Genomic DNA, 14,092 nt, shown 5'->3' with positions numbered 1-14,092 from the left:
TCAGGGGGAGGGTAGAGGAGGTGTATTCACTGCGACTCAAAGGGCCAGAGCATGTCTGTTGAAGTCCCGGGGGAGTAGATAGCGGCCTGACTTTCTGTTATCGCTACCCAGTAATAGAAGGAGGTATCCGGTGCTCCTAAGATAGTGAGCTCCCCATCCAGGGGGGGAAATCAAGCAGAGGCCAGCGCAGCACCGAGATTCCAACAGACAGGATTTGCGTGCCGAGGCAGGGATTGCACCAGAGATCCTGAGATTCTCTTTTCTCCGTGTCCTGCTTTTTGGGGTTTTACTGACTTTGTCCTTCACCTAGTGTTTGTTGATCTTGAGTAGCGCAGCGAGGCCTAGAGAACAGAGCAACTCTCGCAGGGTCCGGGGGGAGGACAGAAACTGAGGCATGTGGAGCCGTGTACAGAATCGAACAGTTTGTGCTTGGTGAGCTTGGGGATTCTCTTGAGCGGAACACACGCGTGAGGTGGGCTGGTCGCCAGAGGCGGAGGAAGGGTAGGAATGGAAGGCAGCAGAAGGGGCTGTCTGTGCAGGGAGGTGTGCAGGGGGCGGGGGAGAGCGAGCAGAGTCTGGGGAGGCTGGAAGTGGGTTTGGGAAAGGGCTGCGACTGAGGGGGCCGGCCGGCCTTCCGCACAGAGCCATTTCCGACTGCGGTTTCTTTCACCCTAAGAAGCTCTAGCCCACCTCCCCCACCCCCCCACTCCCAGGACAAGACCAGGGACAGAGCAGGCCCTGCTGGGCAGGCGGCTGTGGGAGGCTCAGCATGTGCCCAGCCTGGGCTCAGATGGTGAGCCCTTCCTGCGGCCCATAGAATGCCTGTTGCTAGGCTCACCCCCTGCTTCTTCCTTTAGGTGAAGAAACAGGCCCCGGGGGGCGGAGGGGGGGGGGCACTGGCCTTGTGAAGCGTGAACAGTCGCCTGTGGGCAGTGTCTCGTCGGAGGTTTCTGCGGAGCCTGGGGTGACAGATTTGAGGAGGAAAAGGGAGAGACTCCTGGTTTTAGTTACATGTCTGTGGCCAGAAGCAGCATCCAGGAAGCTTCACCGCGGACATCTGGGGGCCAGGCCTGCCCAGGTCTGTGGTTGGTGGCTGTCAGGCTGGTTCAAGGGCACAGAGAGGCAGGTGCATTGCGGCCTGGAGGCCGCTGGCCGCCCCTGCCTGCTGCCCTCCCTCCTGGACGGAGCACGTTTGGAATGGCCCCTGCCCGATGGGTCCGTGACCCCGTGGCTCTTCCTTGCAGAGGACGGAGAGGCGGTGAGCAGCTCCTACGAGTCCTACGACGAAGAGGAAAACAGAAAGGGCAAGTCGGCCCCCTATCAGTGGCCGTCGCCCGAGGCCGGCATCGAGCTGATGCGCGACGCCCGCATCTGCGCCTTCCTGTGGCGCAAGAAGTGGCTGGGACAGTGGGCCAAGCAGCTGTGCGTCGTCAAGGACACCAGGCTCCTGGTCAGTGGGTCTCTCATTGTGTTCCGGTCTTTTCTCTTTGGGGGAGTTGGGGAGATGGACCCCGGTACTAGGCGGTCAGAGCCTTTTATGTCTGGAGGCTTTCTCCGCCTCCTAACCCAAAATCGTGTGCAGAACTTTGCAGGAACGAAAGTGCCTTATCTCAGCTAAAAGGGTCTAGTAGCCTTCATCTGTCATTCAGAGGGGGCTGGGGTTACCACTCCCTGCCCCCAGTCCCATCCCGTAGACGGGTTCCAGGAATCTTGTCCCCTCGGCCTGAGGGCTCCTTCCTCACATCCTGACCCCACCCTGCTGCACGGTCAGGACTCCCCCGGCCCCCCCCCCCCCCCCGTTCTGGCTACTGCACTTGCCTGTGCGGCACTAGGATGAGAGGCATCGTCTCCGAAGTCACAGTATTTTGAATTACTGATTATAAGACAAAACCCCGAAGGAAAGCAGAAGCTGTTACTCTGACCACAGCCCTGTTTCCTGTGATCCTATATTAAAATTCACAGTTTTATGTCCTAATTGGCAGTTCCTTGGAATCATTATAAGTGCCCTTAATTCACCACTCACAACATGCCCGATTCTGTTCTTTCTGGTAAGCCTGTTCAGCAGCCCCCGTGAGGACGCCCTTTATACCTGTGACAAATTGAGGGGCCAAGTGTTTTGGGAGGGGAAGCAAGTCCCCGTGTTTTTGCACTAACACACCATTTTCTGAACTAAGCAGATACGAAGCTTAGTCTCGGTTCCCTACGGCCCCCTTCCTGAGGGCGCTAAGCAAGAAATGTAGACAGGCGGGGAAGTGAGTGAGTCCAGCCAGAAGTATGAGAGTTGGCTACAGAGGGTGTTTTTAGGAGCAACCTGAGGCCTACAGGGACCTTCGCGCAGCATGGATAAGTGGGGTCTGGGGCATCCCTGGGCGAGACTGGCAAGGAGGAGGGGTGCGGGAGGGGAGACAATCAGCCTGGTCGCTCTGGTGCCGAGAACAAGAGCTGCTGATATTCGAGGCCACGGGTCCGCACCTTTGGTTTTGCTGGGGAGCGCCCGGGTCCCGGGGGTCCTGCTGTGCCCGCGGCCCCTCCGCTGCGGAACCCCGCCAGGCCTGGCAAGGCCTCAGAGCGTCTCTCTTCCCTCCTAGTGCTACAAATCCTCCAAGGACCACAGCCCGCAGCTGGACGTGAACTTGGTGGGCAGCAGCGTCATCCACAAGGAGAAGCAAGTGCGGAAGAAGGAGCACAAGCTAAAGATCACGCCCATGAACGCCGACGTGATCGTGCTCGGCCTGCAGAGCAGGGACCAAGCAGAGCAGTGGCTCAGGGTGAGGGTGGCACTAGGCGGGGGGGGGGGGGGGGGGGGGGGGGGCGGGGGCCCCCCCCCCCCGGGCCTGCTGGGCCTGCTCCCCTGCGGGCTCCCCGGGGGCTCCTCAGTTCTGCCTCCCTGACTTTTTCTATAAGGGATGGCCATTGTCAAGGGTAAAGGATCTACAGTCCTTCAAACTCCCAGGGCTTCCGTGTTCCAGGTGGTAGCCATCATTCGGAACGAAGGGATCACGGCACCCTGCTGCCGGGCCTGGAGCTGGGCCCTTGGGGACAGTCGTTTGCCTTTTGGCCTCTAGAGAGGCACCACGAACCTCCTCATTAAGGAAGAATCGACAGCACAGCCACGTGTAAAGCACTTACCATGGGCCACGTGCTCTTGGCAAACTTAACCCACCTAACCACACTGGGGGGGGGGGGGCGCTGGGCGATGTTAATACTGCCATTTTACAGGGGTGGGGATGAAGGCTCAGAGGGAGGAGATGACCAATCGAGGTCACCTGGCCAGTGAGTGGCAGGATTGGGTCTCAAACCTGGTGCTGCGTGACCGCAGCCCTCTATTCTACCATCACAAATGGCCTTGGTCAGTTCTGCCTACAGATACACGGTACAGCTCCCAGTGATGATGAAACCTGGTTTGCCCCATGTGAAAAATAAGCATGACAATTCCAGAAGGTATGAGGTTTGCACCAAGAAGGGGCCCACAGCTGCAGAGGGATCTCCAGACCCAGCAGGACCCCTGGTGAGACCAGAGCCAGAGAGGTCCCTCCCTCCCTCCCTCCCTCCCTCCCTCCCTCCTTCCCCCCTCCTTCCTTCCCCCTCCTTCCTTCCCTCCTTCCCCTCTTCCTTCCCCTCTTCCCCCTACCTCCCTCCTTACCCCCTTTCCCTCTCCTTCCTTCCCTCCCTCTTTCCCTCCTTCCCCCCTTACTCACCCCTTCCTCCCCCTTCCTTTCCCTCCTTCCCCCCTTCTCCCCTTCCTCCCTCCCTCCCTTCTTCTTTCCTTCCCTCCCCACCTCCTCTATCACGGCCACACTGATGCATGTCCAGTGTAGGGGCACTCACCATAGGTGCCCTCTACCCCATCCACACATGTACATACAAATACTTACATGCACACACACTTGCAGATACACACACACACACACTTGCATGCATGTACACACATGCGTGCGTGCGTGCGCGCACACACACACACACACGCTACTCCTGCTCCCAGTGCTATTCCTCTGACGTCTCACACTCACCTGCTCTTCCTCTGACCCCAGCCTCCCTTCCCAACTCTCATGCCCTCATCTTGAGACCCCTGCCGGTGGTTTCAAAGACAAGAATACTTTCAGAAGGCACAGCCTGTCTGTGGGCCTTCACAGAGGCCCTTCTCCTCCCTGGTCAGGTGAGCACAGAGATGGCCTGGCTGTAGGGACAGTAGGTGGCGGTGAACGGGAAATGCGGATATGGGATGAGAACGCCAGAAAAGGAAAGCACAAGGCAGGGCTCCCCCAGAGAAGCCCTCGAGTCTGGACTCCAGGCTTAGCATGCTTCCCCTGCGAAGGGGTCCACATATCCAGGCCCCAGCTAATGAGGATGGTATTGAACGTGCCTGGCCTGTGCCGAGTCCTTTACCGAGTCCTCACAGCCGCCCGGTGGTGTCGGTGTCGTCCCATCCCACAGACGTGGTGACTGAAGCTTAGGCGCGTGATCACGCAGCTGGCGGTCTGATTCCGGTGCTGCCCTCTTCCCACGGCACCACGTTGCACGTTTGGTCCGCCGTGTGGACCAGAGTCCCGAACTGGAGTCCATGGGAGAGGCGAGAAGTGCTGTGTATTCCCCCGTCCCCACCGCCCTTCTTCCTTTTGTTCTGCGGCTTTTCTCATTTTGAACTTGTCTCTATAAACTGCTCTAAGCAGCCACCGAAAAGGGAGGGTCTCTGAACGGACTCTTGCTGAGCCCAGAGGGCTGTTGGTGGCTGCCCGGGGCTCTGACCCTCTGGAAATCCCCCAGGTGGCTCCGGGCTCAGAACAGCGGTTCTGAGAGTGGCCAGAGCCGCCTCTGACCCTGGTGCCCCCAGCCCAGCACCCCCGCTCGCCCCCAGTTAAAAGGCTCCTTCCGGGGGGGTGGACTGTGACAGGTGAGTCTGGATGGAGAGCCAGTGCCGGACCAAGGCCATTGGCAGGCCTGCTTCCTGAGCAGTGTGGAGGCTCTCCGCAGCAAGCTCCATGGCTCCCGAAAAGCCGGGGGGGGGGGGGGGCAGCTGACAAGTGCACTTCTTCCTAACACCCGCGGCCGAATGGCCCATCCTGCCCAGGGTGAGGGCAGGGAGGGGGCTGGCAGAGCTGAGGGTTGGTGGCTTGGGCCATCTTTAGGCTTTGCGGTAAAGCGGCCACCAGCGGAACATGGGGGGGGGGGTGCAGGGGAGTGGGCCCATGGAACGGGCCGCCCCCACCGCAGGCTGCCCGGTCACGGGCCAGGTGCCAGGGGTGAGAGGCAGGGTCTCCGTCCCTTGGAAATTGTGCGTCGCCTGTCGCCTCCAGCCGCTCCCCCTCCAGGGGCTCCAGCTGCCGTCTGGCTGTGAGTACCGGCCAGCAGGCGACTCCGCTGACGGCTTTCTCTTCCTTCAGGTCATCCAGGAGGTGAGTGGCCTGCCTGCAGAAGGAGCGCCCGAGGGAAATCAGTACACCCCAGACGCCCAGCGCCTGAGCGGCCCGAAAGTAAGCCTCCGTCCTGCCTGGAGGAGAGTGCCGTCCTGTTGCTCCTCCGTGAACGTTACAAGCACGAAACAGACCTTTGCTTTTGCACCTCAGCCCCATGAGTGGGAAACGTACGATGCTGGGATAAGGGCAGTGGTTCCCAGGTTGGCAGGAAAACTGAGGAAGTTGATACAAACCCGAAATGTTTTCTTGCTTGGGCGCAGGAAGCCGATTGGAACAAAGGTCAGCGTGCCCTCCATTCTTAATCAGGGAAATTCGTGGTATGAGGCCCTTGTTTTGCACTTACTTTCAGTAGAGCTTCCGGGCTGGGAGAACCGTCCTGGGTTGATTCCAGCCAGAGGGGCTCTGTTGCTCATTCGCACGGAGCTGTGGGGCCCCAGTTTAAGGGCCAAGTGCTGGCCGAGGGGAGGGCCATCGCCTGAGGCTTCCCATTCCGTGTCCCCAAGAATCTGCAGGTAGGTGCCCCGGAGCCCGGGTGTGCACAGAGCGGCGTCGCTGGGTCTCACCCTGGGCGGCCCTGCCCCGGCAGGGGAGAGGGCAGAGGGTACGCGGATGGCTCGAGTAGGGAGGAGGCGCTCCGTTCATCGGGAAGGCACCGGCCATTCCTCATGGAGTAACCCGGTCACGCATGTCAGTCCTCGAGCCACCGCCTGAGGCCAGTCCCGTTGGTTGAGAGATCCTCAGCTTGTTACCCAGGGGTCTGGAGGAAGTGGTTCTCTGGGAGAAGCTTGGTTGGAATATTCTGAGTGCTTCACATTCTAACAGCAGCGGCGGCCAGCACACCCTTCTGGAAAGTCTCTAGTCCCCTAGCAGCCCCAGGGCTGTAGATGGGGATGTTATCCCTCTTGAAACACGTGCACCGCAGGGCCCAGAGAGGCTTGTAAGTCAAGCACCAGGCCTGGATGGAGAGCGTTCCAGCCAGGGTTCAAATCGTGGTCTGAACTTGTGCAGGCAAGCTGGTCCTTCTCTGAAGCCTGATGTGTTAGTGATGTGTTAGTGATGTGTTAGTGGCACAGTCCCTTCTTTTTTTTTTTTTTTTTTTTTTTAGTTTTTTTGAGAGTGAGAGAGTGAGCAGGGGAAGAGCAGAGAGGGAGGGAGAGAGAGAGAGAGAGAGAGAGAGAGAGACAATCCCAAGCAGGCTCCACACTGTCAGCACGGGGCCCGATGTGGGGCTTGAACTCACGAACCACGAGATCATGACCTGAGCCGAAGTCAGACGCTCAACAGACTGAGGCACCCAGGCGCCCCCGCACAGTCAGTTCTTAAAAGCCTTGCTCACGCTCCTGTCTGGATAGTTCCCAGCCTGACAGCAGGCTTCGGCTGGGACGTCAACTCTGATGCCCCAGAGCTGGCCACCTGCCCTTCACGCTGGCTACAGGGCCGCTGTTGCATCAGGTCGAATAGCATTTTGAGAACTTGTAAACTTGAATGTGTGGTGGCCTTGAAGTAGAGGACGGTCTCTGGGATGGGGCAGCGAAAGGGAAGGTGAAGGCATGTCCCCCAGAAGGCCCAAGGGAAGTGTGGCCAGTGTCCCATCGGTGACCCAGACTCCACAGGAACCTCTAGGCGACACCCAAAAGCTATCTATTAGTTTCCCTTAAACCGTGATCCCTGAGGTAACCGTTCCCAGACAAGATGGCTCACCTGTCTCCCTCTTTTCCACAGCCAGAGGTAACGGAGAAGTACGGGTCGGCCCCGGAATATGGGAGCTCCGTAGATGGCTACCCCGAGGTCCCAGAGGCCAAAGATGGTACCAATGCTTGTGGCCCTCAGCCGAGGCCTGGGAGGGGGGATGGGACCCCACGCCGTGAGACGTGGCTGTGTGGCTCAACCCTAACGGGTTTGGACAGCTGCTGCCAACGTGCCTCCAACTTATACACTGCCTGGAAATAACACGGCTGACAAATCCGGGAAAAAGAGAGAGGTGACCTCGTTGAGGTCACGTTTTATGAATTTGCTGGGGTTAGAATATTCTTGTATCTCTTCTCGTTTGCTAACCCCGGACCCAATCTCTCTGAGCCAAGAGTCCGCGGAGATTCTCGAGGGCTGACATGTTCTGTGAGAGGAGCTGGGGGGGGGGGTGCCCCTCGTGAATGTGCGATTCTAGGGGCACCTGACTTTGGGCCGTGCATCCTGGTTTGGGGGGCAGGCGCGCGTGTGCGTGCAAACACGTGTGTGCCCGAGCGCAGGGAGGGGCAGAGGGAGTGGGAACGGGTCTGGTCTTCTTTCTGTCTTTCACCGGGACGCCTCGGTGGGCTGTGTGCCGTGCTGATGGGTTTCTCTCTCATCTTGACAGTCAAGAAGAAATGTTCTACTGGCCTCAAACTGAGCAACCTAATGAATCTGGGCCGGAAGAAGTCTACCTCGCTGGAGCCTCCGGACAGGTCCCTCGAGACATCCAGTAAGAACCGTAGCCGAAGGCCGCTGTCACGGCACAGGCAGAGATTTTCGGTCTTGCTTTAAACGTTTCTGGGCGATGGCGAACCTGTCGCTCCTGGCTTCTGTTTACCTTTGCTGCAGGCCGTTCCTTATGCCTGACCAGACTCTGTCTTTGCTGCAGTGCTGGGTCCTTTGCAGAAGTGCTGGTAATTGATTGCCGTCTCCCCAGTGCTCTTTTTATTTGATCAGTATTGAAGGGGCGTGGCAAGCAGGGCTAGGGGAAGGGGACCGGGCAGGGGGAGGACACAGCCCTGACGACTCACGGCGCAGGAGCGATGGTGGCTTCGTACCCCTAAACCACACGCTGTGTCCTTGTCATAGCTGTAAGGACTCAGGGAAAGAACCTCTCCCACTCCAAGATCAGGCCCGAGCCCTGAAGGTCGGGCAGGAGCTAAACAGGGTGAGGTGGCATCCTTGGGCACGAGCAAGGATTCTGAGCTGGGGACAGTGAGACCCATTAAGGGAGAGACAGAAGGGTACAGAGGATGCTATGGGTGCTGCTAGGGCTCATAGACGTCATCTCTCCTCCCCTCTCAGCCTTGAGGAAACTGAGGCCTTTCCCAGAAAACATCCTGGGTGAGCCTCTGTCCTGGCTCCCAACCTGGGACTCCTTGCGATCACTCCGGAGGCCGAAGGCCATTATGGTCCACCTTTAGGCCTTTTCTTCTTCCTCCTGGAACCCATGTCCCAGCCCTGGGCTCCTTTCCTGAGTCCCAGTTGAGTTGTGGTTTTTGAGGCTGGCGGAGTAGACGGGCGGGGCAGGAAATCAGCAGAGGGGCCCTCACCTTTGGAGCCTCTTCTTTCTCTGGCCAGGGCACCGGGTAGTGGCCCAGCTCTGCCAGCCCCTGCAGCGTCAGGGGGCACAGTGTTTGGCACAAAAGCCTGGTGTCACTGAGCCACTGGGAGATGTGACTGGATTATTGCTGGAAGTCCCTTCAGCAGGGAAGCATGCCCCTGGCCCCTGTGGCTAGGGAAGGGGGCCAGAGCACATAGCTGTTCTCTTCGTCAAGATGTGGCATCTGGGCTCCCTGCTCTCTTGACCCAGAGTTCTCTGTGGTCCAGAGAACTGTGATAGACAAGTGGGGGCACCGCCTGGACGAGTCAGAATTCCTAGGGCTTGGCCTAGGATTCCTCTGCTTGGCAGGTGTCCTTGTGGCTATGTCCGCGTGGCCTTGAGGGACTCATGATCCCCACTGTATGCCCCGCACTGGGTGGGCCGGAAGGTGGCCAGGCTCCGTGACCTGCTGCGTGGCTTAGTTCAGCCCTGTTAGGGCTCAGAACAGCTTTCGATCCTCTAGAATGGAGGAGGTATCCGCTTTGTAAGCCGGTCCCTCTGGGAAGGTGAGCAGCCCAGAGAGAGGTCCACGGGCTGTGCAGGGGGTCCTGAGGACTGGATTTTACTCATCTCTGTAGCCCCGGGGACAAGGCCGTGCTTGGCCCATGGTGTCAGCCCCGTATATGTCCAAGTGGAAGGCAGGGGGAAGGCGTGTCCTCGGGAAGCGGAACCCAATACTTGCAACCATTTGAGAACAATAAAGGATTGCGTGACCGATGCACCCCAGTGCTGGCCGCCTCTGCTGGCCCACGGAGAGAGGGGCTCCCTGGTGGGGAGGCCACAGGGCACGCGCCCGGGGCGCTGGAGGTGAAGGTGGCAGAGTTCGTGCCCTTGAGAAGCCCAGGGTCTGCTTGGGGAGGCTGACGCGGAAACAGGTTTCACTGCTCTGGGATCCAGGGGTTCTGAAGGAAGGCCTCGCAGGGAGTGCAGGACCGGGGCAGGGCCCAGCAAGGCCAGCCGCACTGGGGCGGATGAGAGGGCGCCGGCAGAAGGGAGGAGGACTTGGCAGCCGAGGCCCAGTGATGGAAAGGTTGTCCGTCGGGGATGGTGACGGAACTAGGGCTGTGGAGGTCAGCGCGTGACGGCACCTGCAGCGAGGCGGCCCTGGCCGGGGACCTTCCTGCACGTGGCCTAAGTGACCAGAGGTGGTGAGGAGGGTGGCTGCCAGTGGGGGTAGGAGGGTGAGGGGGCCTTGTCCTGTACACACGCACCACCCGCCTGCTCTAGTCAACGACACGGCTCGCTGCCCTCGGGACAGACCTATTGCGAAGCGCGACAGGTCTTGGAACTGAGATTCTGGGGGAGCTTCTAGGAAGCCCAGAGGTGGTGGCAGCTACGGACACCCTTGTCCCTTCCGGCAGGCTACCTGAACGTGCTGGTCAACAGCCAGTGGAAGTCCCGCTGGTGCTCCGTCAGGGACAGTCACCTGCACTTCTACCTGGACCGGAACCGGAGCAAGGTGGCCCAGCAGCCCGTCAGCCTGCTGGGCTGTGAGGTGGTCCCAGACCCGAGCCCCGACCACCTCTACTCCTTCCGCATCCTGCACCACGGCGAGGAGCTGGCCAAGCTCGAGGTACCACTGGCCCGCAGGGGCGGGCGACGGGGCGCGGGGCTCCAGGCTGTTTGCTGCGCTCTGCGGACCGTCACCCTGTTCGGAGATGCAGCCTAGCCCTGCGTTATTTTTACTCCCTTGCATTTTACTTCTTTGCGCTTTAAAAAAAAAAAAAGAATTGTCTACTCCCTTTCTGACCTCAGAGTGGTTGTGTTATAGGAAAGGGACAATGAGTTACTTCCTGCCCTGAGGGCAGGAGGAGTATTTATAACTCCCTGAGCTGCTTGAAAAACCTTCTGGGGATTCACAGTGGGTTTGGTTTGTGTCTCACCAGATGGGGCCCCGTGCATAGAGGGGATGATTGTCAGGGCTTATCTGGGGCAAGAACGAGGTTTGTGATACCTTTTCTCCCACTCCCCACCCTCTGTGTGATGTGCTGTTACATTTACAAAAATAAGAGGTGACCTCATGCCTTGCACTGAGCAGGGGCAGGTCCGAGCCAGACTTCTTAACACGCAAAGAAACATCCCGTGGTTCACCCCTGGTCACCTAGTCCTTTACGCCGGGGTCTTCATCCAGATTGTGCTCCAATACTGCCCTCTGGTGGCTAAAAGCTCCGCAGGTTGTTTCCCGGGGACAAGCGTGTCTGTATCCACCCGTCTGTCCTGTTGACGGGTATCTACTCAGTACAGTTATATCGTGAACAAGACAGGCTGTCACAGAACTTGGATTCTAGCGTGAGACTGGGGTGCTATTCATCGAATTACCCAGTGGATTACTTACAGTTGCTGGAAAGCCGCGGTGGGGGGTGCTGTGATGTGTGCAGAAGCCTGCATGTGGCGGGGAGGCCAGGGTTGGGAGGCTGGGAGGGGCGGAGGGTTGACCCTCAGAGGTACAACCACTGGCATACAAAGGGAGGCCCTGAACAAAAGGGTTCAGGGGAGGGTGGCGGGCTCAGATTCGGATCTCGAGATGCCCCCTCCAGCTGCTGGGTCGGGGAAGGACGGAAGGGGAAGGCAAGAAGCAATGTTGGCATTTTAAAAGATACCCAGTGTACATATTTGATTAGAATGCATTGTCCCCTGGGGGAAAAAAAAAAACACAACAGGCTCCAACTTCATCGGGATTTATTTAGTTATTTATTAGAGCCAGCTGACCTGGTATAAAGAAAGGTATTTAAGAGAACCTTTCTTGGAAGACTGTAGTAAAACTGGAAATGAAATTCGAATTTTGTTATGTCTTAGGGATTCAGTCTTGTATGTGTGGATTAGGTTGACAAACTGCCCTGTGATTGTTGATAAAATAGAGGTGTCGACCTTAAATGCATATGGTGTTAATCGTCCTCTCCGGGCTCCTTGGCCTTCTAGAAATACACGTGTGTGAATCACATCTGATACTCGGGACAAATGTCCACGGCGTCACTGAGGTGGCATTATCCCCAGTGGCAGGAAATGTTATTTGGACTCACCGGGATGAGAGAAGCCAGTGGCAGGGAGGGAGCATGGCCCCAGGCTCTCTCCGGGGCCCTGCCCGGCCGGGCCTCGGGGCCGGGAGGGCTGGGCACCGGACGACACACTCCAGCGCTGCTCACGTACCTCTCGGCCTCCCCCCAGGCCAAGTCTTCCGAGGAAATGGGCCACTGGCTAGGCCTCCTGCTCTCTGAGTCAGGCTCCAAGACAGACCCGGAGGAATTCACCTACGACTACGTGGATGCCGACAGGGTGTCCTGTATCGTGAGTGCGGCCAAAACCTCTCTGCTGTGAGTATTAAGGGGCCTTCTGCTTCACGCTCTCCCACTCCCAGCCACGCTTCAAGACTGGGGCCCAGACTGGCCTCCGGTGGCCCGTTCCGCCGCGCAGGGCGGCAGCTGAGGACTCAGGGTCAGCCCCGTTCTGTCCAGCAGCAGGAAGCCCCGGGCCCCGGGAGCAGCTGAGAGCTAGGCGCTGAGCCAGGCCTTGGGCCGGGGGCAGCCACGTGCCCTTGGCCTGGATGGACGCTCTCCAGCTCCTCGGGGCAGAGTCGGAGCCTCTCCTGACCGTCCCCTTTCCTTGTTGTGGATTCAGCACTTCGTCCTGGCTCCCCTGCTGGGATAGGCTCGCTCCGCAATAAGCAGGGTTCGTTCTTCTGCTTTCCAGACAAGCAGACTGGGCTCAGGGAGAAGCGGTCCCGGGTCAGGATGCCGAGGTGGGTCTGGCGGGAGCCGGCCCAGCCGCTGCAGCGGGATCCGTTTTCCTGGGTACCGAGAGGGGGACGTAGCTGGCCTGGGCCGCTGTCATAGGTCCTTTGAGATGGGTGGCTTTGGGCCACCCTGCCCTGATCTTCCCCTTGCTGTATCTTGCCGGCTCTTCCAGACTGATGCAGAGGAAGTTCTCAGAGCCAAACACTTACATCGATGGCCTGCCCAGCCAGGACCGCCAGGAGATGCTGTATGACGACGTGGAAGTGTCGGAGCTGACGGCCATGGTAAGGACACAGGCTGGGCTCTCCCCTCCTCCTCCCACCAAACCTCAGTGCCAGAGATCGGCAGGTTGTCCCTAAGACTGGCAGGTTCCCAGTCACCTGCAGTGTGCAGGAACCTAGTGCAATAAGGCCATCTTTTGTGCAGCGTACCTGGCTTGGGGACTGGTCCAGCGAACATAGCTGGTCAACCACGCCGGTCAGTATGAGGGGTGGGAGGTGTGGCGTCGGGATCAGGAGCAGCGACACCATTAACCACCGAGGCCCACACTGATGGTGAATAGTCATAGTGACAGCAGGTTCCAGTTCCTGGGCGTTGAACTCTGTGCTGTGCTAAGGGCTTCTGCGGATTCTCTCACTGAATCCTAACCGCCTGGTCAGAGGCACCGCTAGTCCCTTTCTCTACAGAAAGGAGATTCAGGAGTAGTAAGTACCATGTCCTAGGTCTCCCACCTCCTGAACAGCAAATCCAGGGCTCAAACCCTGGCCTTGTAAGTCCAGCTCAGTGGAAACTTCCCCAGGAGGCTGGTCTCTGTGAACTCAGCGTGGGGCAGGGACAGGAGGCGGGTCCGGTGCCCCCTCCACAGCCCGGGGAGCAGAGGCCGTGGTGAAAGCCACCTGTGTCTCCTCTGCAGGTGGAAACGCTCGAAGCCGTCCCTGTGACAGACGCTCTGAGCGAGCCCCCCCCGGACCGAGTATACCTGGACCTCACGCCTGTCAAGTCCTTTCTGCACAGCCCCAGCAGTGCACAGACCCGGGCCCACTCCCCACTGCCATCCCACCTGGACCCCCCAGCCGACGCTCTCCCTGCAGACCCGGGCCCTGCCCCAGATGAGCCCCTCGGAGAGCCCCCAGAGAACCCCAAGCTGCAGGTAAGGCTGTCCTCTAGCAGGTGGGCCGGCCTCGCCTTCGCGGCCCCTGGGCCAGCTGAGCCGTGTTCGCCTTCTCCCAAAGCAGACGCGGCAGGAGAGTCCGGAGTCTGAAGAGCCTTCCGGGAGACTCGCGACAGTCAAAATCCAGACCGAACAGATCTCCTTCCCATCGAGCTGCCCCGACACTACGGCCGTCCCCCCAGCGGGGGCCAGCCCGCCTGTGAAGGACAAGCTGAGGGTGACCACTGCAGGTGCCTGTGCTAGATTAGCGTGGAATGTTCTGGAAGAGGCTTGCAGAAGTTAGTCCAGTTCCTTCCCTTTCAGATGAGGAAGCAGAGGTTCAGAGAGGTGAAGGGACTTGCCCAAAGTCACACAGCAAAGAAAGCGTGGGCCCAATTTTCTTGTCTGTCCCTGCCAGGCCGGGTTGTGTCTGAGCCTGCACAGTGGGTCAGGCTGGCCCTTGTGT

General features: G+C 59.0%; 1 protein-coding gene across 7 annotated transcripts in view; it reads left to right on the top strand.

The window, feature by feature from the left end:
* Window positions 1–14,092, top strand: part of AFAP1L2 (actin filament associated protein 1 like 2) — a 98,455-nt gene that overhangs the window by 78,307 nt on the left and 6,056 nt on the right. For 5 of the 7 annotated variants that reach the window (XM_040486527.1, XM_040486530.1, XM_040486528.1 and 2 more), the window contains 10 exons: window positions 1,245–1,450; window positions 2,589–2,768; window positions 5,382–5,471; window positions 7,137–7,221; window positions 7,768–7,872; window positions 10,107–10,318; window positions 11,911–12,056; window positions 12,649–12,760; window positions 13,390–13,626; window positions 13,709–13,877. In XM_040486527.1, coding sequence (XP_040342461.1) covers window positions 1,245–1,450; window positions 2,589–2,768; window positions 5,382–5,471; window positions 7,137–7,221; window positions 7,768–7,872; window positions 10,107–10,318; window positions 11,911–12,056; window positions 12,649–12,760; window positions 13,390–13,626; window positions 13,709–13,877 — 1,542 coding nt within the window. The remainder of the gene's footprint in view (window positions 1–1,244; window positions 1,451–2,588; window positions 2,769–5,381; window positions 5,472–7,136; window positions 7,222–7,767; window positions 7,873–10,106; window positions 10,319–11,910; window positions 12,057–12,648; window positions 12,761–13,389; window positions 13,627–13,708; window positions 13,878–14,092) is intronic. The other 2 variants (XM_040486529.1, XM_040486524.1) reach the window with 1 other exon arrangement.

Source organism: Herpailurus yagouaroundi, unplaced genomic scaffold (genome assembly GCF_014898765.1).
Source record: "Herpailurus yagouaroundi ecotype Mexico unplaced genomic scaffold, PumYag 163, whole genome shotgun sequence".
Classification (NCBI taxonomy): Eukaryota; Metazoa; Chordata; class Mammalia; order Carnivora; family Felidae; genus Herpailurus; species Herpailurus yagouaroundi.
The sequence above is the reverse complement of the archived record's forward strand: the minus strand, read 5'-3'. Positions and strand labels throughout refer to the sequence as shown.